At 38.4% G+C, this 26,115-nt stretch overlaps 2 protein-coding genes across 3 annotated transcripts in view; one reads left to right on the forward strand and one right to left on the reverse strand.

Moving 5' to 3' along the window:
- Positions 1–304: 304 nt before the first annotated feature.
- On the reverse strand, positions 305–2,469 carry LOC309816059 (heterogeneous nuclear ribonucleoprotein H-like). Its single transcript, XM_082643254.1, has one exon. The coding sequence runs from the start codon at positions 2,429–2,431 to the stop codon at positions 1,061–1,063; it is 1,371 nt and encodes a 456-aa protein (XP_082499380.1). The 5' UTR covers positions 2,432–2,469; the 3' UTR covers positions 305–1,060.
- A 7,891-nt stretch (positions 2,470–10,360) lies between these two features.
- VRK2 (VRK serine/threonine kinase 2) overlaps positions 10,361–26,115 on the forward strand; it is a 101,282-nt gene continuing 85,527 nt past the window's right edge. For both annotated transcript variants that reach the window (XM_082641922.1, XM_082641923.1), the window contains exons 1-2: positions 10,361–10,674; positions 12,767–12,907. In XM_082641922.1, coding sequence (XP_082498048.1) covers positions 12,772–12,907 — 136 coding nt within the window. In that variant the 5' untranslated portion in view covers positions 10,361–10,674; positions 12,767–12,771. The remainder of the gene's footprint in view (positions 10,675–12,766; positions 12,908–26,115) is intronic.

Genomic DNA, 26,115 nt, shown 5'->3' on the forward strand with positions numbered 1-26,115 from the left:
GTATTAATTCGCCAGTGTTTTCTCTACTGCATTATGAATATATTACCCTTTTAAAAGAGGATGTTTGACATTGGCACTGCATGCCTTCCTTCAAAACAATTCTATGTATATCTATATTATTGATACTTTTAAAAGAAATGCATCAAGGTTTCTTGCATATGGCCAGTATTCATCTTTACTTTCTGGTGCTAATGTGGAAATTTTTCCTCTTTCCCATTTAAAAAATATTTTATTAGGCATTGCAATCAGAATATGAAAGCAGGGAGATAAAAGTCTGCCCTTTTTATTTTATTTTATTTTTTTTTTTTTTGCAGTTTTTAAAAGGAAGATTTATTCAACAAGTTTCACTTAGCACAATACACCTAAAAGGAAAATCACAATACAATGAAAAGATTTAAATCAAGGCCTCAGAATTTCATACAAACACCAAGACCAAAATCCTAAAGTATTGGTATTGCGTCTCAAATTTTCCCCATTAACTTAAAAAAAAGCTTAAACTTACGTGCCATAGAGGTTATTAAATGAAACTAGAATTAACAAACATGCCAAATGTTTCACTTTTAATTGTAGACACAGCTCCTATAGTTTTACAAAAAAAGCATGTCTTTCAACAACGCATCCAAGCAGTGTTCAATGTAATGTGGTGTAAGCAACATTTAACATAATTCAACTGCTTTAACCTAAATACACCTACTGCTTAAGTACATCCTACAATATAACTAACTTGAGAAAAGCTGAAAATTAACAGTAACAGATTACTCAACCTAGTTACATCCTAAATGAATGTTTGTGTTCAAAAATACTGAACCTTCAGTCTTTAAAACAATCCTGGTTTCCACTTAGAGTAAGCATAAATCACAAGTTTGTATTGCAAAACTGTGAAAACTTAAGTTTTGTTTTTCTTTTAAAAATGTTGACCAAGAGTCAGTGACCAGGATCGATTACATTCCCCATCCACCACTCATACTGGACACGCTAGACACCCCTCCCATTCCGTTCGCTCCCATAGATGCTCGGCTTCCACTACTGTAGTAGCTGCTGCTCACTGCTCCTTGGCTGCCTATGCAATGTTTGATTGAAAATCACTGGAGTTTTCCTGTAAAACTTGGTCATATCCACTCATGCTGCTCTGGCCACCATAGCCGCCTCCATAACCACCACTCAGCTGCTGGCTGGCTGGGCCGCCATAACTGGACTGGTTTGACAAGCCCATGCCTCCCATCATTTGGCTACCATAAGCACCACCGCTTGCTCCTGCTGTAGAATTCAAGAAGAGTTCTACATATCTGTGTTCGTAAGCACCACCGCTTGCTCCTGCTGTAGAATTCAAGAAGAGTTCTACATATCTGTGTTGCATATTTGCTTTGTCTTTTGACATAGCTGCCACAGCATCTTCATGAGTTGCAAACTCGACATCTGCTTCACCAGTTACTCTGCCATCGGGACCAATTTCAATATGTACTCTCACAGGGTTGAGTGGTGAAAAAAAATTATAAATGTCGTTCTCAGTAGCTCTGTAAGGTAATCCCCGCATGTGTACACAGTGTCCTGTTGTGCTCTGGAAAGTAGAGCCACCATCCCCGTATCTGTGATCTGACATTCCTGAAAAACAATAATTGAGGTCTCTTCCAAATCTATCTGACCCAAATCCATAGCCATCATTATAGCCATTATAATCATCATAGCCTCCATAACCTCCACCATAAGCACCACGCCTCATCCTTTCAAAGCCAGCTCCTCTTCCAATGCTGTTATACCCTCTGCCAGCCCCAGGTCTGTCATAGGGACCTGGCCGCTGCATGGCCATAAGTTTTCGTGGTGGATCATAGTGAGTTCTAACTTCAGCTCGACTGCTCTTAAAGATTTCGATATACCTGTGCCCTATTCTTTCCTTGTGTTTCTTTAGAGCCTTTTCAGCTATTTCCTGTGAAGCAAACTGCACGAAGGCCTCCCCCGTACTCCTCCCCTGGAAGTCCACCGGCAATGTTATCCCATTTGGCACGATTTCCAACCCTGAGAAGAACTGAACAATTTCTTCCTTGCTACATCCAAAGGGGAGTCCTCTAAGCCGCACAAAGCCATCATTGGCCGTGTCAGGACTATTTGGACCAGTATGCTTCAACACCCAATCCATTTCAACGTTGTTTGACTTGAATACTTCAACATATCTGTGTCCCATAGTTTCTCTGTCTTTTTTCAGGGCCAATTTGACTTCATCTTCTGATTCAAGTTCAACAAAAGCCTCGCCACTCGGTCTGCCTTCTCTGGTGTAGATGAAACGAATACCTTGAGCCCCATTTTGAATTTTGCAGTCAGAAAAAAACCGCTGCACTTCGTCGGCCGAGCAAGACCAAGGCAAGCCCCGGACCTTCACCACGAATCCCTCGCCGCCTTCGGTGCCCAACATCATCGTCTTAGGGGGTCCTGGCATCGAAACAGCCTGCACACACAACTTCGGCGCGGCTGAGAAGAAATCTGCCCTTTTTATTATCTTGCCCAAAAGCTGCCAGTGATTTCTTCACCAAACTATGATCTCCTTACCCTCTATCTTGTCTGTTGTCTATTTATCAGTTTATTTTTGTTATGGGTAGGAACTGCATTCTAGGAAATTATTATGTATATTAAAAACTCACGAGTATCCATATAGCGTGAAATATCCTGTAATAGATTGTCCCGATAGCCTCAGAGGAAGAATTTCATGACTCTAGTAACATTTGCATTTCATAGTTGATTGAGTACCTTGTGAAATGAATGAGCACTATCATGAATACTTCACTCTGTTGGATCACTCCAGTATATTGGCATTTGAATGTTCATCACCACTATCAAATCAATTCAGCATTACTAACTTCACTTCTAGGGAATGGATTTTTGTAGCCTTCTTCTCCATAATTTGGAAGAAGAGGAAAGAGAAAGCTCCACGAGGTATGAAAGAGTGCTAGAATTCCTCCATTTTATAAGTGAATTCAAGTGGCATCAGATGAAACCCAACCACATATATGTGCGAATATGAAACACTAAGGTGTGGGTAACATTCAGACATAAAATGAGATCATTATTCTCAAATAGAGTTGTTATTTTGAACGGTATTATTGGAGGATAATCTTGGAAAGAAGAACTTGTAAAACTAGTTGTGGCTGTAATCCATTAGAATGACTTCATAAGAGTGGCTTGTAAATATCCTCTTAAGCATACTTGAATGAGAATAATTGTTCTCTTACGTGCTTGAGACAGCTAAATACAGCATGGTCTTTCCAGAAATGACACCAACACAATATATCATTAATTTTATCCAATTGTTTCCTGAAGTGGCCCCAATTATATGATTTTTTTTTCATCTAATATAGTTCATTTACAGAAAGTGGAATATAAGCAACATTGTATTTTATTTTCCACTAAGAAAGGGAGTCTATTTGATATAATAATATTATTTTGGACCCTTTATATTGAGAAAAAGAATATACATCTTGTTAAACTACAAAGTATCCACATTCAACTGGGTACCTAATTATCTTCCCTGAGGACTTTTTTTTCAAGAACAAAGGTGATGAGGCAATGAGTATATCATTAGTTTCATTTTATAGAGATAATACTCATGCATTGTTCTTTGTCATAGTAAGTAAAACATTTCAGAGGTCTAAAATAAAATATTAATCTACTCCCACCTTTCCTATTCCACATCCTGAGAGAACCCAGTGTAATCAGTATCAGGATGATGTCTATCTTCCACATCATTTTCTATGTTTATACAAATAATACAATACAAAATATGTATTTTATACAATTAATACAAAATATGTATATATGATGTGAAAATATCCAAGACAATATACAAATAAATTCTATTTATTTAATTTTATTTATTTAATTCTATTCTATACTTCTATTATAAAATTACTATAATCAAAAGAATATGGGGCCTCCCTGGTGGCGCAGTGGTTGAGAGTCCGCCTGCCGATGCAGGGGATACGGGTTCGTGCCCCAGTCTGGGAGGATCCCATATGCCGCGGAGCGGCTGGGCCCGTGAGCCATGGCCGCTGGGCCTGCGCATCCGGAGCCTGTGCTCCGCAACGGGGGAGGCCACAACAGTGAGAGGCCCGCATACCGCAAAAAGAAAAAAAAAAAAAAAAAAGAATATGGTATTGGCTGAGGAGTAGACCTTTCACATACACACCCCTCTATGTTCTGTGTAGCTATCACACATGAGCAGTTAGTGTCAGCCTCCTGCTCAAGCTTACAGTGATCCTCCATTGTTTATAGTAGTTCTGTCCAACAAAACTTTCTATGGTCATGGAAATATTCTATAACCTGTTTTATCCATTAGGGTAGCTACTAGCTACATGTGGCTATTGGGCATTTGAAACATGGCTCATGGAACTAAGGTACTGAATTTTTAATTGGGCTTAATTTCAATTAATTGAAATGTAAATGGTCACAAGTGGTTTGTAGCTACTGTACTGGACAGCACAGATCTGTAATGTCAAACCCAAACTCCTTATCAAGCATTTAAGATCCTTCATAATTTTATCTCAGATGACCTGAGATCAAGGCCTATAGGACCTTAGAATAAAAACTGAAAGATAGTGGTGCTGCAAACACAGGGAAAAAAGGCCTAAAAACATGGCCTACAGGACACATGGGAATACTGTTCTTACCTCTGCTTTGAATATATCATCAATTTTATTATTGAAAGCACAGCTTCTGCTTAAAAATCATTCAGCAAGTTTCCTTCCTCCTTTTCCAGTTCATAGTTTTGATTATTGCAGGCATGTTAGTTGGGGAGAAAGAGGATGTAAAGGGTGAATATAGTCTTATGATTAATTAACCTTTTATGATGCATGTATTAGGGGAATGGATACAGTAGGACTAGCACCACTTTTGACTAACCAATTTTAGGTTTTACCACATTCAATTGTTTGAGAGATAATTCAATACATATTTACTTCCAGTTGTTTAGCAGCAGGGCTCTACTGAATAATATCTCTGGAAAATATTTTATGGAGTCGTTGACATATTGACAAATGACAAAGAAATTTTTTTGTATCGTCTTTCATTTATATGGACAATCAAGAATTATGTCTTTTGGACAAACAAGTTCACACTTTGTAATGGTCTTGTATGTGAAGAATGCAAAGAGCATAGCTATTTGGTCTGATTGTTTATCTGATAGCTTTGAGATTCCATTTATCTGAATAATATTATTTTCAAAATTTCTGTGTCAGTAACTGCTTAGCTCTCCAGGGATTGCGCATTTATGAGTGCAAATGGCCTCCCGATTTTTATAAAACAAAACTAGCTTCTTTGGCAGGCAAAATGTTTCCAGTGAAGTGATCTCCTTTTCTCACATTAAATAACAAAGATTGGATTTTTCTAAATGTTTTGTCTATGCAACATCTTTAACACTTTAATTGATTTGAAATGATCTTGGCCTTGTAAAGTATGTTCTCTAAATGGTTAGGTTTTTCTTTCTTTGAACCAGTGTAAGCATTTCTACAGCACCTGGTTCTTTGAAAAGCAGAACCCATGCCATACCTACAAGTTGGAACACCTCCAAGAAAGTCCTTTTGTTTGTGTGTGTTTGTGGTGAATCATTCATAGTCTGTGAGATCTATCAAAATAGCGTTGTCTGAAAACCTTGTTTTCCTATTTTTTTCCTTCAGATGACTCATACTTCAGTGCTTTCATGCCTAGATTCTTTTTTCTTTCTTGTTTCTCATCATGTTCATTCAGAAGATGTTCTTTCAGTAGTTCCAAAATTTGTATTTCTATATTCTGTCAGTTTTCATCTTGAAACATACACACAGCAATATGCTCGGAATTATAAAATTCTGCATTAAATCCCAACACTTAAAAAACCCCTCATCTTCTCAATACAGGTTTACCTGCACTTCTGTTCTCATTTTTTTTTTTTTTTTTTTTCTTTCTTTTTGCGGTATGCGGGCCTCTCACTGTTGTGGCCTCTCCCGTTGCGGAGCACAGGCTCCGGATGCGCAGGCCCAGCGGCCATGGCTCACGGGCCCAGCCGCTCCGCGGCATATGGGATCCTCCCAGACCGGCGCACGAACCCGTATCCCCTGCATCGGCAGGCGGACTCTCAACCACTGCGCCACCAGGGAGGCCCCTCATTTTTATTTAGTACAAATTTATTAACATTTTAATTTCATTAGCGCTTGAAACTCTATTTTATCTGTTAGGAAGATTTTGGCTATGAGAAACATAAAAACCAATGCTAACTAATGCTTAAACAACAAGGGTACTTGATACCTCATGCATGAATATGAAAGGTATGGTGGCTTCAAGGTTAGCTGAATGAGTAATAATGGTCTCAAGGACTCAGGTTCTTTCTATCTTTCTCTTCAGTCATTCTTTTCTTTTAAGTCAGTTTTATTGAAGCATAACTTACAAAAAAAATTCATGAATTTTAAGTGTACAATTAAATGAATTTTGGCAAATGTATAATCATATAATCACTACCACAATCAAGAAATTAAACACCTCTATCATTCCAAAAAGTTCCGTTAGCCCCTTTGCAGTCAATCCCATCCTCCCAACCTAAGCCCTGCCAATTTCAATGGAATTATACAGTATGTACTCTTTTGCATCTTCTCTCCTTCACAAAGCATCATATTTTTGAGATCCATCCAGGTTGTTGCTTATATCAATAGTTTGTTCCTTTTTATTGCTGAGTGATAGTCCATTGTGTAGGAGATATATTGCATACCACAATTTGTATACCCATTCACTAGTTGATGGGAATTTGAGTTGTTTCCAGTTGTTGACTATTACATAGGAAGTTGTTATAAATGTTCACATACAAGTCGTTGTGTAGATAGAGGTTTACATTTCTCTTGAGTAAACACTTAGGAACATGAATGCTGGGTCATAAGCTAATTATATGTTTAACATTACAAAAAACTGACAAACTGTTTTCCAAAATAGCTGTACTATTTTGGATCCCTACTACCAGTGTAAGAGAGTTCCAGTTTCTCCACATACTTACTAAAACTGGGTATCTTAGTGCTTTGTGAAGAGCAAAATTTTTAATTTTTATTAAGTTAATTTATCAGTTTCTTCATATAGGTTTTCAGCTTCCCCCCCCCCACCCCGGGTACATTCTAATTACACAAATTCAAAGATTACAAAGATTTACCAAATCCAAGATCATAAAATCTTTCTCCCAGGTTTTCTTCCAAAAGTTTTATAGTTTTAACTTTTGTATTTAGATTTAGGTTTATGATCAATTTCAAGTTAATTTTTATGTGGGGTATAAATTATGGGTTGAGGTTCTTTTCTTTTTTCCTCTCTTTCTTTCTTTCTTTCTATAATAGATGTGATAGATAAATAGATAGATAATAGATAGATGTTCTAAGTATTCTAACCTCATTTGTTGAATGTTCTGCAATTTCTAGTGTGTTAGATTTGTACTTTGTTCTAAACTCATGGTCACAGATGACTGCAAAAATTCCAGGCATCACATTTGGAATGACATGCAGGAGAGACCATCTCTTCATAGAAGTGTACAGGAAACTTTTATTCATCTCTTATTACCTACATTTCATACATGCTTCCTGTCTAAATCAATCAGTGGAAAGGGGAATGGGACCACCATCACTCATTTATTCTTTTAACAAGAAAATGGCACGTTTTCTATATGCATTCTAGGGGCTAGGAGTACAGTAGTGATGAGAAGAGTAAAAATTGTTACCTGCTTTTATGGAGCATACAATTTACTGAAGAATACTATTTGCCTATTTTCAAAATAAATAAGTAACCGGTATAATATGTTGTTGTACAGTATTAAGCACTGGGAGGGAAAAAGGAAAAGGGACTATGAAGTATTGTGGGTAGGTTGAAAGTTTAGATAGGATAGTTAGGAAAGGGCTCACGGAGTTGACTTTTGTATAGGAGACCTGAAGAAGGTAATAAAGTAGGCCAAACAGATATCACATTGAAGAGTGGTCCGGACAGAATGAAAAGTGCAATAGTCCTGAGAACAGCAAGGAGGCCACAGTGGTTGCAGAAAGTAACAGGAAATGGGGGAGGTACAGAAACATGTAGATCATTGTAGGTAAGTCATTCTCAACCAGCAGCAATTTTGGCAAAATTTACAAATTTTGGTAATGTCTGGGGGACATTTTTGGTTGTCACAACCTGTAGTACTACAGAGGCCCAGGGTGTTGATAAATAACCTACAATGCACAGGAGAATCCACTTTTGACTATCCTCCCCTTTGTCAACAAGGAATTATCTGGCCCAAATGTCAGTAGTACCAAGGTTGAAAAACACTGTTTTAGGTCATAGTGAGGACTGGCTGACAATGACTGAATTAGAATGTCACTGAAGAGTTTTGAGCAGAGAAATGGTCTATGCTTTTTAAAAGATCATGCGGCTGTTTGTTGTGAATAGACTGAGGGGTAGAAGGGTAAGAAATACGATAGCTTTTAGGAGAGTACTACCAGTATCCAGGAAAGACATGGTGGTTTGGACCAGAAAGATAGAAATAGGAGTGGTAGGAAGTGATGGATTCTGGATATATTTTGAAGGCTGAGCTAACAGGATTTACAAACTGCTATGAACTAAATGTTTGTGTCCTCCTAAAATTTGTATGTTGAGACATAATCCCCAAGGTGATGGTATTTGGAGGCAGGAGCCTTTGGGATGTGACTGAGTCATGAACTTGGCCAGACTCAGGACTGTGAGGAATACATCTCTGTTGTTTACAAACCACCTAGTCTGTGGTATTCTATTATAGCAGTGGGAAAGGGCTATGATACTAACATACTAGGTATATATAGGTATGAAACAGAGGAGCCATGTATGACCCCTTAAGAGTAATCTGTTGTGCCTGGTGCTGTTGTTGCATCTTCCCAAAGATAGTAACCTGGGGAGTGGGTAGAAACCTGAACAAATTTGGAATGGCAGATTTAATGCCCATATAAACGTTTGGGCAGGCAAACAATAGCATCTGTTACATATATATCTTATAGAAATAAGAATGGATGTTGTTAGACTAGTGAGTGACTATCTTAAAGGGCATGATTATTCTATGTATAGACTATTGAGTTTCTTTAAAAATGCTTTTTTATCCACATCAGAGATTTTTAAAAAGAGTCTTCTCATGCCATCTTTCATTTGGTGACAGTTTGATAGACGTAGGAAGTCTTAAAACCCTATTCCATCAAAGTCATTAAAGGATTTTGACTTCCAGTATTTGCATCCCAAGCAATTACTGACTTCCCATATAAGATGTTGATGTATTGTTTAAGAATTGCTTTCTGAGCATTTATTTTGCCTAACCTAAAATATTATAAGCTAACTATGAGTCCTTATTATATGTTAGAAAACTACTTATTTCTTTCACTTAATTATCATCATAATCTTATAACCAATAACCTGACAAACTCTACTTAGGCTTCTTGACCAAACTCTACTTAGGCTCCCCTGAACTCTTACTCAAATAGGCCTTGACTTTTGGACTTCCATGTTCTCTCTATACTGTCCAATTTTAGCAAACATCCTGCTAAGTTTAGCCAGAATCTCTCCATTCTCCATATCTAATCCAGTTCCTCATCCTCCACCACCCGCCCCCGGTGATGTCTGATCACCTTGGCCTGTCTTCAGCAGGAATTCTGTTAGCACCATCTAACCAGAATACTCTCCTCTCCCCTGATATTTCCTCTTAGTAATTTTCCATCCACTGACCCCCACCCAGGTCCTCGGCTATAAATTCCCGCTTTTCTTTGCTGTATTTGGAATTTAGCATAGCTCTTTCTCCTATTTCAAGAGTTCTGAATAGTCTTCCTTACCATTTTAAGAAATGTCGGAATAATTTTTTCTTTAACAAACCTTCTTAACCTGAATAACTAGGGTTATTTCCATTTCACAGACCAAAAAAAAAAAAAAAAAAGAAAGAAAGTTTTGTAAAGTAATTACGTTTAGTCAAGATTATCCAACTAGTAAATGGATCTTGAGCCAATATGCCTCTGAGAACTTAAACACAGTGTTATAGACCTTCCTGCTCACACAGGCTTCTTGCTCTAGAGGCCTGGCCAGTGTGACTGGCTGCCCGGGTAAATGCTCAGTAAGGACCGGCCCGTTGACTTGAAAACTCTAGGTACCGAGATCATGGTATAAGAGACCTGAAATTCCTTCTACACAAATGCACACCAAACTGATGTGATGGTGTAGACCCGCCGCCGCCTCTTCGTCTCTGCGTCCCCGAGCGCTGACAGGCCTCCTGAAAGAGAACGCTGGCTGCGGCCTAGGCGAGGCTCCGTGGGCCCCGGGCCGGAGTCTCCGCCCAGAAGCGAGCTGTGTCGGGCGCGCGCTTCGCCGCGGGCCCAGGTGCAAGAAGTTAGTTTGGCCCCTTCCGCTGGCCGCGCCGGCTCCGGGCCCGCCTCCCCGCGGGATTGGAGGCCCGCGGCCCCGCCCGGCCCTGCTAGGCTGGCGGGAGGCGTCGCGCGGTTTGGCGACGGGGACGCGGAGGGCCTGGTTAACCTCTTCTCGTCCCCGGTTCCTGGGGGTCGCGTCGGGACCCCACACTTCCGCGCCCCGCTCTCCGCCTGCCCGCCCCGCGTGGCGCCCCAACCTGGGGAGGAGCTGCGGTCGGAGAGAGACGCCGGGGCCTCCGGGCCGCGCCCCAGCCCCGGACGGGCAGCGGTACCTGCTTTCGCGGTTGGTCCTGACTTTTTTCTAACTCAGTGCGTGAACCTGACGCCCCTTCAACTCCCGTTCGCCCAGAGGGTGGGGCGGAGGAGTGAGGCGGGCAAGGAGATTGGGTTTCTCTTTTCGTCGGTCTAGAGGGAGGTTGAGTCGGGAAGTGAGTCTCCAGACGCCGGCGAGCTTCGGGTGGTTCGGGCAGGCCGGGCGTGGGGGTGTCCTGGGCCGACGAGCGGGCACAGGCGGGCGGTGGGCCGCGCTGCCCCGCCCCTGCCTCCGCTCTCACGGTCCTCCGCCATGGCCGCCCCAAGCCCAGTCTTGGCTCGGGTTCAGGCCTCTGGGTAGCGGTTTCTCCCCGGAAACTCGTGTTGAGCACTTTTCATCGCAGCCCTGGGAGGGGACCCCAAAGCAGCAGGGATGTCTGTGTCGGTACTGGCCTTGAGAGGAGGCTGGCGTTTCCTCCTGTGAACTTGGACTCCGCATCCATGCCCAGAATGCGCATTGTATAGTCAGTCACCTTTCAGGTCTCAAGTTCTGATGCCACAGAGTTGCCCCCAAACTGTGTTTGTCTTCTTTATACTGATTGAGAATTTATGCCCTGCTGAAAAGTTGTTCTCTGTAGACTTTAGGTTTTAAAAAAGCAAATAAATGTTGGGCCCCAGTACATAAAGTACTGGTCAGTATATATAAAGTACTGGTTAAAACTTTTCCTGTTTGGGGCATCGTTCATTTAAATTCCTGGCTTCCCTTGTGTTCGCATTAGGAAGAGGACAGGTGAATATTGTTAAAGATTTCTGCTGTGTTCCTTTGCTCTACCTGGGGTGTTGCTGCTGAGTAAAAGATAGGGCGTTGATTAAAGTAAGTGAAGCAGGGAAAACCTACTAAAAGGAACAGAAACCTTCTCATTCCGAAGATGGATAGCGTATACAATGAAAACTTTACTTTCATTTCAAAAGCACTCACCAGTTTTAAAAAATTCCTTGGAAATACTTAGAGGATGGCAGTTACTTTCACAGTTAGTTTCAGGCCTGTATGCTGTGTGTGTGTGTTTTTCCCGAAGAACTTTTCTCTTCCGACTCAGACATCTCTGGTGCAATTCACTAACCTGTGTACAGTTAAAATTAATTGGGTAAAGTTGTATGGCTATACTATGGAGTCCATACTTTTGTTGTTGGCAGTACTGTATTAATCTCTAAGACAGGGCAGTTTTCACTGGTGAGGGTGGGGAAGGGACAGGATATAGAGGAACAGAAAGAAGCTGAAAGAGTAGTGTGCCAACCCTGAACCTGCACAGTGGCCTCGTGCTCTGCTTAGTTATACATCCGTGAAAACCCAGTGCTTCGCTCATTTAACAGATATTTACTGAGTACCTACTCTGTGTCAGTTGCTGGGCTTGGTAATGATGTACATTGCCGTCGTCCATGTTTTCCCAGTCAAAAGCTGTATTTTCTTTCTTAGTGACTGAAAACCTCATCTTTGACACTTAGCATTCTCAATGAAAGGACTATTTTCATATATATGAAATTTATTTTCTTTTTGTAATTGGAGATTGTTAACCCATTTCTTAAGGTGTATTCTGCACTGTTAATAGGTTTTTTTTGTTTTGTTTTGGTTTTTTTTGCGGTACGCGGGCCTCTCACCGTTGTGGCCTCTCCCGTTGCGGAGCACAGGCTCCGGACGCGCAGGCTCAGCAGCCATGGCTCACGGGCCCAGCCGCTCCGCGGCATATGGGATCCTCCCGGACCGGGGCACGAACCCCTGTCCCTTGCATCGGCAGGCGGACTCTCAACCACTGCGCCACCAGGGAGGCCCCTGTCAATAGGTATTTTGACTGCCTAACTGAATTTCGGAAATGTTAAGTGAGGTTCAGCAGGTTTGTTTGTTTTTTAACATCAGTGCCTCTTAGATTTCAATATTGTAATGTTGGTGAATCTCCAATTTGAATAAAATGTGTGGGCTTTCCTAAGCCCAGTTGACTTCAGAATCCTAATTTCTGGGAACCTGGGAAAGTGCCCCATAGAAGACATTTTAAGAAATGTATTTTATCTGGAGTTTTCTTTGTTGTTGTTTTTATTTTTAATCACTATTTCACCCCTTCTGCCAACAGAAGTGATGCCACCAAGAAGAAAAGAGAAATACAGACTTCCTGTTCCACTTCCAGAAGGCAAGGTCCTGGATGATATGGAAGGAAAACAGTGGGTGCTGGGCAAGATGATTGGCTCTGGAGGATTTGGTTTGATATATTTAGGTAAAGTATAAATCACCAAATATTCTTATATATGTGACTATAACTGTGATTTCTTAATAGTATTTTAAAAATTGAAACTTTGAAATAAGATATAATCCATAAATGTACTTTTCTAAGTAGTATGAAGATAATGTTTAGTAAAATGTCTAGGTTCAAGACATGACTGACCCCAGTCCTTGTTGTCCATGTTTTTCTGAATGACTCTTAGAAGTCTTTTCAGAGCATAATTACACAGTCTGCCAGACAAAATGTTAATGTTCTTTTTTGAGAGTGTTTTCCTGGAAACATTGCTTTTTATAGCTCAGAGAATGCAACTGTATGAATACAAACACTTTCCATTTGTGAATCTTAATCATTAATATTTAAGTAGTACAGGGTTCTGGTCATTTCTTAACTAGGCCTCACTGGAGAACTGGGCCTTCATACCTCAAGGCATCTATTGCGTGGAATGAATTAACTTCTGTACATCTAGAATGGTACTAGTTACATGCCATCTTGGGATAATTGGGTTTTTTTTAATTAATTTATTTTTTATTTACTGTTTTTTATTTTTGGTTGCATTGGGTCTTTGTTGCTGTGCGCGGGCTTTCTCTAGTTGTGGCGAAGGGGGGCCACTCTTCGTTGCGGTGTGCAGGGTTCTCATTGCTGTGGCTTCTCGTTGTGGAGCATGGGCTCTAGGAGCACGGGCTTCAGTAGTTGTGGCACTCGGGCTAATAGTTGTGGCTCGCGGGCTCTAGAGTGCAGGCTCAGTAGTTGTGGCGCACGGGCTTAGTTCCTCTGCGGCATGTGGGATCTTCCCAGACCAGGGCTTGAACCCATGTCCCCTGCATTGGCAGGCAGAATCTTAACCACTGTGCCTCCAGGGAAGCCCCTATCTTGGGATAATTAAGAAAATAGACACTCATTTAGTTTTTGTGTTCTTTGGTACAGGTAAGGAACCTGAGTTGAGTATACTTTTACACTACGTTTAAAAATTTAAAAATTACACTGACTTTAAAAGGATTATTCAGGGCTACCTTGTATCTGTAGTTTAATGATCAAGAAATATCCATTACAAGATGAGATTTAATGAATAAAATAAGATAAATATTAGTGATTAAAAATATGCTCTCAAGGAGCAGTTCTTCTAAATATATTGACTCATTATATGTGTGTCTGTAAGAATTTAAGAAGTTGGTAAAAAACCTTCTTTGGAGGAATCTTGGGTTCCTCGTTAAACATTTCAAAGTGTAGGGAAGGAAGGACTTTCCCTCTACCCTCTTAAGCTTGATACCTGGGTTTATGAAATAAACTGACAACAGGCAGATTAACAGGAGAAAAGGTATACAAATTTATTAATATTTTTAATGTTACTTGCACAGTAATATCAGGAAAAAAAAGTGAATAAATACCCTAAAACACGGTGAGATTTGAGAGCTTACATACTGTCTTAATCAGGGAAGGGGAGATACAGGCCACTTAAGGAACAGTAAATGATTTTTAGGAAAGATTAATAGCCCTTAGAAGAGTAGATGGGGGCTATGATAGTTTATAACAAAGTTTGGGATTATAACAAAGTTTGGGAGTGGTGTCAACTTCTCATCTCTTCTGTGATGAGTCAGTCTTTCCTGGTTAATGAAGCGCTCCTGGAGGGAATTTAAAACAGTGGAGTTTTTTTTTTTTTTTTGGAGGCTCTGTCTTTAGGCAAATAAAGGGAGTTCAGAGGAAGCCTCTCCCTACATTTGCTATTTTTCAAATGCCTTTAGTTCAAAATAATCCTTATGCCAAAGAGGCATATTTTAGGGTGGCATATTCTGCCACCCTTCACAAACATGTTTCATGGATCATGAAGGATAAAGCTTCTCTTCTGATAAAATTAAGATTGTAGTTTTGAACAAATGGATGAAATTCAGTCAATAAGTAACTTAGTAATCACCTGAGTGTCTAATCTAGTTGTAAAGATAAGACCAACACAAAATTATTGTATGGGTTAAATAAAGAACAGCTTCCCCATTTAAAGGATTTGAACTTTCTTGAAAAATGCTGTGATTCTAAGTACTAGATTGAGTGACATAGACAGCCCTGTTCAATAGAAATGTAATACAAGCCACGTATGTAAAGTAAAATTTTCTAGGAGCCACATTAAAAAAAAAGTAAAAAGAAACAAGTGAAATTTAATTAAATAATATGTATTATTAAATACAATATATCTAAAGTATTATAATTCCAACATGTTATCAATATTAAAAAAAGGAAATATTTCACTCTTTTAGTTAAAGTCTTTAAAATCCAGGATGTGTCTAGTCATATTTCAGGTGGTCAATAGCTACGTATAGGTAGTGGCTACCACATTGGATGGTGCAGATAAAGACCCTGAGAGTACTTGGGGTCTACACAGAATAGAATTCTTTGTAGAATAAGTGTTGGTTGAGACTCTGAATTAGTGAATTCTCTCGTATGTCAGAGAGTAAGGATCTCTAGTACATTGTCTTGACTCAAGGTCAGAGAAATGGAGTTGAATAAATTATTTCTGATGTGGCTGAGCTATAGCCTTGGATCGCACAGCTTATCAGTTACACTTTCAGTTTTCTAATGTTTGGATTATTTGAGTAATTTCAAAGAACTACAGAAAAGCATTGATTGTGATGGTCTTATTTCTTTTCTCTTTTTTAGGTGTACATATTATATGTGTTAATATGTATTTAAATTTAAGTGCATGTTTAAAGTTAAATTATATGTCTATACACATAATACATATATGTATGTGTACATATATGTGTATACATACTCACTACTTGTGTGGTTCCTGTTGTGAAAAAGGAATTTATTTGCTTAGGCATGTGATTTATTTGTCCCTATTTAAATACAGAAAAATCTTTGCTTCTTTCAGTCCAAGTACTGCACATATTTTTTTACTTATTTTTTCTCAGTAAGATTTATTTTGCAACAATTTTCAAGGTTTCATATGTTATGAAATACCCCCTACTATCTGAATTTCAGAACCTGGATCCTGGAAATATAGGCAAGTGCACACGTTGGGGGAAGGACTTTTTTTTTTTTTTTTTTTTTGCGTTATGCGGGCCTCTCACTGTTGTGGCCTCTCCCGTTGCGGAGCACAGGCTCCGGACGTGCAGGCTCAGCAGCCATGGCTCACAGGCCCAGCCGCTCCGCGGCATGTGGGATCTTCCTGAACCGGGGCACGAACCCGCGTCCGCTGCATCGGCAGGCAGACTCTCAACCACTGCGCCACCAGGGAAGCCCGGGGGAAGGACTTTAAAGAAATGTTTAGCTGTTTTGAGGAAAAGTCTCCATACTTCAGAATATATAATAAAGCTGTGTGTTCCAAGTGTTGTTATTGTTCTATCAAAAGTGGCATTCATAAATCATAAGATCAGCTCTTCAGTGAGATGCCATCAGCAACAACTTCATTAAAATTAGCTTTTACTTATTTTCAAAGCTAAGCAAATCCATATGAAATTATATCATGTTTTTGCATTTTACCATGGTTCTCATCACTTCCTGTATATATAAATGAAGAAGTAGGTAAATTCAGGTTTCCTTAATACCTTTGTGTCCAGTTTCTTTTTAAGCATCATATTTGCCAGATATACTCTTTCAGCAGACACTTCATCAGCATTTGCTACCAAAGGCTGAGAAGAAGCTAACCGCTGTGTCTAACTCATTGTGTGTGTACAGCTGTCCTCGAGCTTTGAGATCAATATCCAAGGCCTTTTCAGTAGTCAGAAAGAAGGAAAGGGGAAGGGGCAGAAATATTTTATATTTACTCTTGACTTGGAGAAATAATGTGCCTGTAGCATTAATAGAAATAGTAATAAGAAGGAAAAGAAAAGTCTGAATACAAGACAAAGTTCTTTCTTTGTATATGAAAAGAGAGGAGGGGAAAAGGGAGAATGGAAACTGGTTTAGGGGGTGGAAAAAATTGCTGTTATTTTGGGATCAAATAAGTGAAAAAAATTTCTAAAACTTCAGGAGAGAGAACTAAGAGTTTGAATTCTACTTTAGTGCTAGGTATAACATAGAACCAAGCAAACTAAGGGAGAATTGCACGAATAAAAGCATGGGCTTTGGTGTTAGGCAAATTTGGGTTGAATTTGACTGAGCCTTTTGCAAACTTGAGTGACTTTCACCTATTCATGAGTCTTTGTTTCTATTCTGTATGATAGGGGTAATAATAATAGTGATGATTAAATAGGATAAGGTTTTTAAAGAACTTGGAACTCGATAAGCAATTCAATGTAATTTATTTATTTATTTAGAATTTCCCATTCTCAGTGATAGTTGAACTCTAAATTCAGTGTCTGTTACCGCAGGAGATTAGGATGGCGACAAAGACATCTACTGGAGAGTTTTTCCATTTGTCCTGCCATGGACTGTGATGGATTTAGCTACTGAATGTGGTAAAACTAAGAACATAAGAGAATGTCAGTAGAATGACATTTTACTTACCAACCTCTATCTATTTTTCCCACTAAAATTTACAATAGTAGCCATGATGACATAGTGAAAAGTTCTCATTTAAGCTGTTATCTTACGTTTCAGATATGAAAGATACCGTGTTTCAGAAATTAGTCAAAAATCTAGAAAAACAGAATTACAGGTAATAAACTTCAGCTAAATTCTTCAAGTACTCATGAAGTCTTACATTAGTACAAATAGAAATGATTTATCTGTGTAAGTTTTAGTTTTTTGAATTTGAGCATAACCATGACAATTTAGCATCTTTGGAACATCAAGCACAGACTAGATGTTCAACAGTTATTTGCCTGAGAGATGGAGATAGATTGGGCTGCTTAATCCACACAAGCCAGTTGCTTTATTCTCTTCCATAATTATAGATGTTACCCTTAACTCCAGCCTGTAATCTTAGAGATGTACTCTTAGTCACAAGAAAAACTGAGACAAATTAACTCTCATGATGTCATCTAAAAAAATCTCTATATGCTTTATTGACAATAAATCAATAGCATTATCTTTTCTAAATAATATGTTATTATAACTAAAATTAGCTCTCTTGAAGCATTAAGATCAATCATTTATTCATGGATAAATGTTTAGACTTCAAGTGACTGCCATGCATTTTTTGGGTAATCCTCTCAGATCAGCTCAATTTTGCTCTTTAGAAACAGAAGAAATCTTTTTTTTTGGGGGGGTGGTAGGACAGGGAGAAGAGGATAGGATGACTAGGAGTTTTAGAAATTATCAAAGTTTAACTCACGTATTTTATTGATGAAGAAACAGACTTCTATTTATGAAGAAATAGAAAAGATTATTTATACATGTATGGTTTTTACTTATTGTACTTTCTAGTAAGCTGGAATGGATTGATTTTTAAGGTATGCAGAGTAGTGTTCAGAAGAGCCTAATGATAATGCTAGCAACAAAGTAGAGTTACTGAAACATATACTGCTTCATTATATATTGCTGTGTTAAATGTTATTTTGGCAGTGTTTTATAGAGAAGGCTTTGAGATAAGCAGTTAGTCTTATCTGATACAGTGCTTACTAGGAACCACAATTGTTACTAGGAAATTTTGCAGATGATACTGTGTGGGTGAAAAGAAGAAGGAAATAAATATGAAATAAGGATAACTTGTACTAGAAACTGTAGTATATAAGATAAATTAGTTCTCAGGTGAAGGTGTAAGAGGTAATAGGTGGTATAATCTCAACAGAAGAAGAGATCACTTGGGATTTTGTGAGTTTAATAAACTTGATATACCTTTCACAAGAATACTTAAAGTCCCTCGAAGTTGTATTTTAATTTTGTATGTGCTGTCCATCGGCTATTAATTTTGAGTTTTAAAAGAGTGTTCATTTACTTATCAGTTAAGAAATCTAAGTATCTGCAAAAGTTTGGATTCTTTGTACAAAAAGAGAGTGTTCTTCTAAGGCTTACTTAGCCTTTTCTTGTCTCTTTCATTTTTGTAAGTGTCTGATCTTCTTTTTAACATATTTTATATTGTGGGTCTTCAGTTTCAACATTTCTACTCTCAAACTCTTTTGTCTTAAGGGAAGATTTACAAACTGCTCTGTTCTTCAATGATTTATATATTATGTCTCTTCCACTGCACCTGTTACTATCTTATAACTGTACAGTGGTCAAGGTTTTTAAATTTGAAACCTGTTTGCTATAGGGAAATGTCTTCTTCATGAAATGAGTTCACCTCTATTGCCACACAATAAAAAAACTCCCAGCTTTCGGGATCTTCTGGCTTCCTTATGAAATAAGGATAGACTTTTGCTTCTGAAGTGTTTTAGGTTTTGTTTTTTTTTTCTTTAGATATGGAAGAAGAGTAGGAAGTATGGTTCTTCTTTTAAGAAACAGGAATATCTATGTTTATAAAATAAATGAAAAGAAAATTAAGAAACTCTAAAGCTCTAAATGGGAGAATTCACTAGAAATTAGCTATTTGGATGATGAAAATTTGTCCACCATCCACATTTAACAGTGATTCAAAGTGTTTGTGGATCTTATACTGCTTACATAGTTTTGCAGTTAGTGGTCCTTCAGAAAGTTTGTCCCTTATAACTCCATTATGTGAACTGAGTATGCTATGCAGTATTCTATGTGAAAGTGTATTTTAGGAGGAAAGACACAAAACGCAGCAATTATTTCAAGAAAATTGTTGAAGATTTCCATTGTTTCTTTTAAAGAGGTGGACTTCATTTAGTCAGGTAGACTTTTCTTTAACATCTCCAATCAAGTAATACTTGAGGAAAAAGGTTCCGTAGAAAGACATCCATTGAAGGCCAGAAACATCTACAGATGCAATGTGATCTCAGGCAATGAAGCATGTGGCCCTTCATTGGCATTATATGATAACAGGAGGATCTTCTGGCAGAAGAGCTGACTTTTGCTGAGTTCTGCATGCTGCCCCTCCAAACCCATCTTTGATTGGCACCTATGCCCTATTGAAACTGGCATCACACCTTCTGAATGGGCACAGTGCCAGCCTAGCAGATGGGTATGGGCAAAAGCATGCCAGAAACCCAGTATGTGCATCAAGTTTAAGTATCAGGGGCCCAAACTCCCATCCAGGGATATAAAAACTGCAGTCTGTTGAGAGCTTTTTGTGCTTAAGGTTAAAGGACATGCCATTTCTACTCCAGCTTCGAGGTTGATTAATTTCGAAAGTCAAACAGGAGCTCCTGTGGCTGTGTCAGGCAAAATTCTGTCTTTGGTGAATGAGAATTACTACTTCATGTAGGGAAGAGAAAGTATTGTAATGAAGTGTCCAATGAGAGTTAGTCTCCCGCAAGGGCCTCCAGCACTTAAGCAGCATGCATTCAGTGGAGATGAATATTTCTGTTCTCCAGCAGAGCCAGGTGCATTCAAAGCCAGATCTTCAACCTGCTGCAGTAAAGAACCCTAAATTTAGAAAGGGCAGGTAAAGTTTGGAACTCCTTGGTGGCAGCTCTCACCCTGAGCTGATGAGGCTTCACAAAAGTGTATAAAGGAGATGAAGGAAAAACTAAATAAAAAAGCTTCAGATTACTTCAGCCTGAAACAGACAGATCTTTAACAAACCAAGGGAAAAAGTTTAGTCCCTTCTCCTCAATGCAGAAATTGTTCTGAATTTTATATCAATAAAAAGTTAGTTTACCAAAATGTTAGAACCAACTTAATGCATAAGTAACAAAGCTTCCTATTCTAACATTTATTTCATTGCATGTCTATCATGTATATAAACTTCACTTCTTGAATAATGGATTTTGCATAAAATTGAGTTCTAAATATCATATTCCTTATGATCGTCTCACACCAGCTACAGAACTGGGCAAAAAAAAAAAAAAAAAGGGCATCATTCCTTGTGATCACTTTAATCATATCCCCTAAATGCTCTTAAATTTACAAGAATGCCTGTAAGACCAGCTGTGGCCAAGAGAAGCTTTTTCATAATCACCTTATAGCCATTGCTTTTTCTTTTCCACTGTGTAAACTTTATCTACGGAGCAGATTCCATGAGACCATTGTGAATACTTCAACGTATTCAAAACATATAACTGCCACAAATTAAACTACTAAAACTAAAGCTGGTGCATTGTAACTGCCAAGTAAAACTGGCACGTCCCTCTGTCAGACTGCGGGAGAGTATGCCATACAGTCCTCAGAAAACACAATTCATCCAGAAGCACTCTTGTCACTTGCTCTGATATTAAACCAGAGAAAGTGACATTAATTAAAGAAGTGACGTGAGCCAACAAAGGCAATGAAATTCTAAGCTTTGGCTCATGTGCAGACCTTACTCCGACTTGCTCTGCTTAGGTATCGTGGCCATTTCTGAAGAGGAGTGTGGCTACTTCCCTTCTCCTCCTCCTTTCATCTTTCCATTCTGAAGCATTTTCAAGCAACTAAAATTTCATACCCAGGGTTGCACTAGCCAGTTGGTACACTGGTAGTCATTGCAGGGTTTCCCAGAATAGTCATGTGGTGGCATGTGATGCATTTACTGCACTTGGTAACTGCAGGAGATGAACAACAACTAGAGACAGAAGAGAGTTGGTCTTACAAAAAGGCAAGCAGCAGCCTAATCGAGTAGGGTACCTAGATTCGGTAGACCGGGAGCTAGGGGAGTCTGTTGCTAGTATCGCTGGTGGAAACGAATGATGGCTGGTAGGCCTTATGAAAATTCTAACGTGCTAACGAGCCAAGCAGGGGAGTAGCCACAACTTTTCTCATTCTCTCTTTGTTCCTTCCCGTAGTGTGCTCTTTCTCAGTGCTTATCTTGTTTCATATGATTGCCATTTGTATGCCGTTTACCGTCCATCAACACTAGATTATAAACTCCTTGCAGGTATTCTCTCAGAGTGTTTAGACAAGGCCTTGCATACAATAGCTTAAAAAAAATGATTGGTTAAATTAACTCTAAAACTAGTCTGTTCAGGAAAAATATTTTTCCCAACAATTAGGTGATCTGAGATGAAATTTTGTTCTCTATATACTATAACATGCAGCATGTGTGTAAGGCACTGTCCTTTTAGATGTAGAGACATTGTTTTGTATATTTTGGGGAATTCGAGGGGAAAGAAGTTTCTGTTCATTCTCTTTCCAAGTATGTTTTTTAAATACAAGAAGCCTTAATCCATAGATTATACGATTTATTGGGGAAAGTCTACTTTGCTAATGCCTAGTGCAGAGAGAGTTAAAAAAAAGAAAAGGACATTATATTAAGACTAAATAGTTTTGTGTTTAGAATGAAACAATTTACCGAGTAGCACTTAATTGAAGTAGACCTAATAGCAAGTATAAACTTTTCTGGAGGAAATAGATGGGGTTTAATGTTAAATGGATTGACTTATAGGCATGTAACATGCATAAGAAATCCACTTTTCAAAGGATATAAAGACAACTTTAGCAGAAAATAAATTATTGGAATTTCTTTTAATCCAGGTGAATGAAAGGTTTGATTAAGAGTTTTGTACATAGTCAGAAGCTTTTGTTATAGTTTCTGGGCATGGGTGTTTGAGATCAGGAATTTTCTATCTATGTAATTAGTCGCGAGGTTTAATGTACATTTTTCGTATCAGGCAGACAATGGCTTCAGAGACAGCAGCGCTGCAAAGGAGCAAGAAAAGAAGGCCAAGGTTGACATACACAGAGGCAAAACAGTGTAGGAAAAATCAACACGTTTTGCAAAATCAATCATTGAAAATGTGTCAGTGTTCAGGAGACTGTCTTTAATTTGCAATCCAAGTGAAAAAGAGTATTTAAATATGAGAGGCAGTATTATTGAGCCCAGCATGCCTGCTACCACTTGTTTGACTAGCTCAGAATAGAACACTGAGAGGCAAGGGCTCAAAGTTAAATGAACATTTATACATTTTAAAATCAAATGAAAGATTCAGAGTATATTCATGAATTAAAATTTTTTTCAGAACCCTAAATTTAATCAGCTGGAATTACTTTTAAAGTGTCATTCTATTTAACTTTTGGGAATGATGAATTTGCCTTTTAATAGGGATGCTGTATTTTATCATGAAGATGAAACAAACTGTCTTTTGTTAATTATTCCCCAGAGACACTGGCCATTTTTCTCTCCTATGCTTAGTGTGGAGTAAAGGCAGCTTCCTGCAAATTTATATCAAGCAAGAGCAATCAGAAGCTACAACATGTGTGAAAGAGGCTCATGGAGGGCATAGTGTCCATTGTAGGTGTTCTGAGTGCTACCTAACGAAGTTCTTAGAGGTAATGTTACCAAAGCCTCACTATGGAGGCTATGAACATAGGACATCGAACAGTAAAAAGGAATGAAAGAAAGAATCTCCGGTAAAGTGTAGCAGATGAGTCAAGTGTGTCTGGGGCATACTGCTAGGGATGGTTCTTGAAATCTTTTTTAGACAATCATCATCATCATGATCAACTGCTGCTAAAATATTTTACTTAATGTGTGCCATGCTCTGTGTTAAATGCTTTATATGCATTATTTCATTTAATCCTCTCAGCAGCTTGGTAAGGGAGTTATTGAGGCCTAGGAATGGTAAGCAATTTGTCTCTATGCTATAGTTTTAATAATTGCCTCCATCTACATTTGAACTCAGGTTTCTTTGCTCTCCTGATTGATGTCCTTTGTCAAAGAACACTTTGAATTTATTACTAGCCAGAGAAAATAGTGGCAAACGACATGCTTGTGACATGCTCATTTCTAAAATAACAGTGAAATATCTAATTGATAGTATTGGCAGCTAATGTAAGAAATATGTTAGTGATGATGCTGATAATGGTGTCATTTTCATTCAGATTGACAACGTGAGGTGTAGATCATCCGTGATATGTTTTTAATATTAAGTTCACAAAATCTTTGAAAGACCATCTGATATTTATAGCAAATCTAATGTTAAGAACTAGAAAAAATACATACACCAAAAAATGTACTATACCTAGATCAAACAATATTTTTATGAAAAGGAAGTGAGAATAGTCAACAGTGCACACAAACTGATGATAAAGATTTGGTAGGTTTTTCTGCTTTTTAAAAAATGAATAACTTTGTTTAGTTTATAGGGATTTTATGCATTTGTTTTAAGGCTAGTAACCAACAGGAAGATCAGAAGAAGCCTCTAAATCCCTATGATACAGTTTTAATAAGCATCATGTAAAAATATTTTTACAGATATTGAATTATTTTTGACCATGTCTTTTTTCATTGGATAATAATTTTTTAAAATTAATTAATTAATTAATTAATTTTTTGGCTGCATTGGGTCTTCATTGCTGCACGGGCTTTCTCTAGTCGTGGTGAGCGGGGACTACTCTGTTCCGGTGCGTGGGCTTCTCATTGCAGTGGCTTCTCTTGTTGCAGAGCATGGGCTCTAGGTGTGCGGGCTTCAGTAGTTGTGGCACACAGCCTCAGTAGTTGTGGCTCGCGGGCTCTAGAGCGCAGGCTCAGTAGCTGTGGTGCACGAGCTTAATTGCTCTGCGGCATGTGGGATCTTCCCGGACCAGGGTTCGAACCCATGTCCCCTGCCTTGGCAGGCGGATTCTTAGCCCCTGCGCCACCAGTGAAGTCCTGGATAATAATTTAAAGATACACTATTTAGAAAACTTGGTCTTTTTAAGAGTAAAATAAACAAAAATAAATACTTGGATAAGTGAAATCTTGATAAAGAATATGTTTCTTTATAGAATTTGTTCAGATGCCAAAATATTTTATATATAATAGAAGTATAGTTTTTGAAAAAGTATTCAGTTTTGCCAAGATATTATTACACAATAATAATTTATTATGTACCTATAGATGATTTTATGAAAAAAATTATAACATTTCATGAAGAGGCAAATCTTTAAGTGTTTTTAATGGAGATAGTTATTAGATATTGCAAAGCTAGTTTTTATGCTATGATACTTTTTTCTTGGGAGTATATACATAGCAAGGAAAAGAATGAACAAAATATATTACATTAGAATACATGTTATTGAGCGCTTATGGTGATATACAGTTATTAATTTGAGTTTCTGGAGAATGTGAAGAAAAATGCTGTTCATTATACTTGATCTTGTTTCTATTAAAAGATCATGTGTTACAATTCTAACATATATCTCCAGTGTCATATGTGAGTATTACAATTGGGCCTGAAGTATTAGTTATGTAAACCTTCTGTCTTATAAAGTGTTAGGAGGCTGGTAGAAGGAAAAGTAGTAAAACCCACTAAAAAATCTCCACACAATACACTTCAAGACAAATGAAAAGAAAGCAAAACAAAGTGGCGTACCTAATAGACCATTTTTGCTGTGTGATGGAAAGGGGAAGAAAAACATTGTAAGACTTCTGTAATATCAGAATTTCTACTTCAGCAGAAAGATTTTGACCAAGTACAGATGTTCTGAAGTTAACTAGTTTAATGTAAATGGAATGCATTATGGAATCTGTCTTAAAAATAAGAGGTTTTTATTCGGGGAAGGACTTTTAAGTCCTTTCTGACCCTGAAAATCTGTGAGATCCTGAAAGATGGTGAGAGATATTGAAACATGGATAGAGGCTTTAAGGAAAGAATTGACCCAGCTGAGCAAAGAATTAGCTATACTACTAATGAGCAAGCAAAATAAATCTAAGGCACAGAAAAATGATGTAAAGAGAACATCAAGAAGAAAAAGTAATGGTTCTGTTATCTTTTTTTTTTTTTTTTTTTTTTTTTGCAGTACGCGGGCCTCTCACTGTTGTGGCCTCTCCCGTTGCGGAGCACAGGCTCCGGACGCACAGGCTTAGCGGCCATGGCTCACGGGCCCAGCCGCTCCGCGGCATATGGGATCCTCCCAGACCGGGGCACGAACCCGTATCCCCTGCATCGGCAGGCGGACTCTCAACCACTGCGCCACCAGGGAGGCCCTGTTATCTTTTTATGTAGTATGTTTTTGGATAATAAGAACATTACATGAAAAGGTAAAGACTTTCAAAACAGAGACCATAATGAAAGATATAAGAAAGATTTCCCTTATTTGAAACCTAATTTCAGCATGAATATTAGGAAGTGTTTCAAAAAGAGTGAGTGTGGAGCCAAAGTTCTTACATAGTGGCTTTTTAAGCTTGAAATGCAGAATGTATAATATCATTTCAGGGAGGGAGTTCAGGAACTACTTCAGCCCTTAATTAATTCATAGACTAACAATAGAATAACTTCATAATAGCTAAGAGAAATATGGCTATCATTCCAGTACACTATCTGGCCAAACGGAATGCCTCTTAAGAGAGAAGGAAACATTTGAGGACTTAG

The sequence above is a fragment of the Mesoplodon mirus genome (assembly GCF_964341445.2).
Source record: "Mesoplodon mirus genome assembly, chromosome: 14".
In the NCBI taxonomy this organism is placed as follows: Eukaryota; Metazoa; Chordata; class Mammalia; order Artiodactyla; family Ziphiidae; genus Mesoplodon; species Mesoplodon mirus.

What these genes read in the sequence shown, in the direction of transcription:
- LOC309816059 (XM_082643254.1), bottom strand. Translation starts at nt 2,431, where the DNA reads ATGCCAGGACCCCCTAAGACGATGATGTTGGGCACCGAAGGCGGCGAG.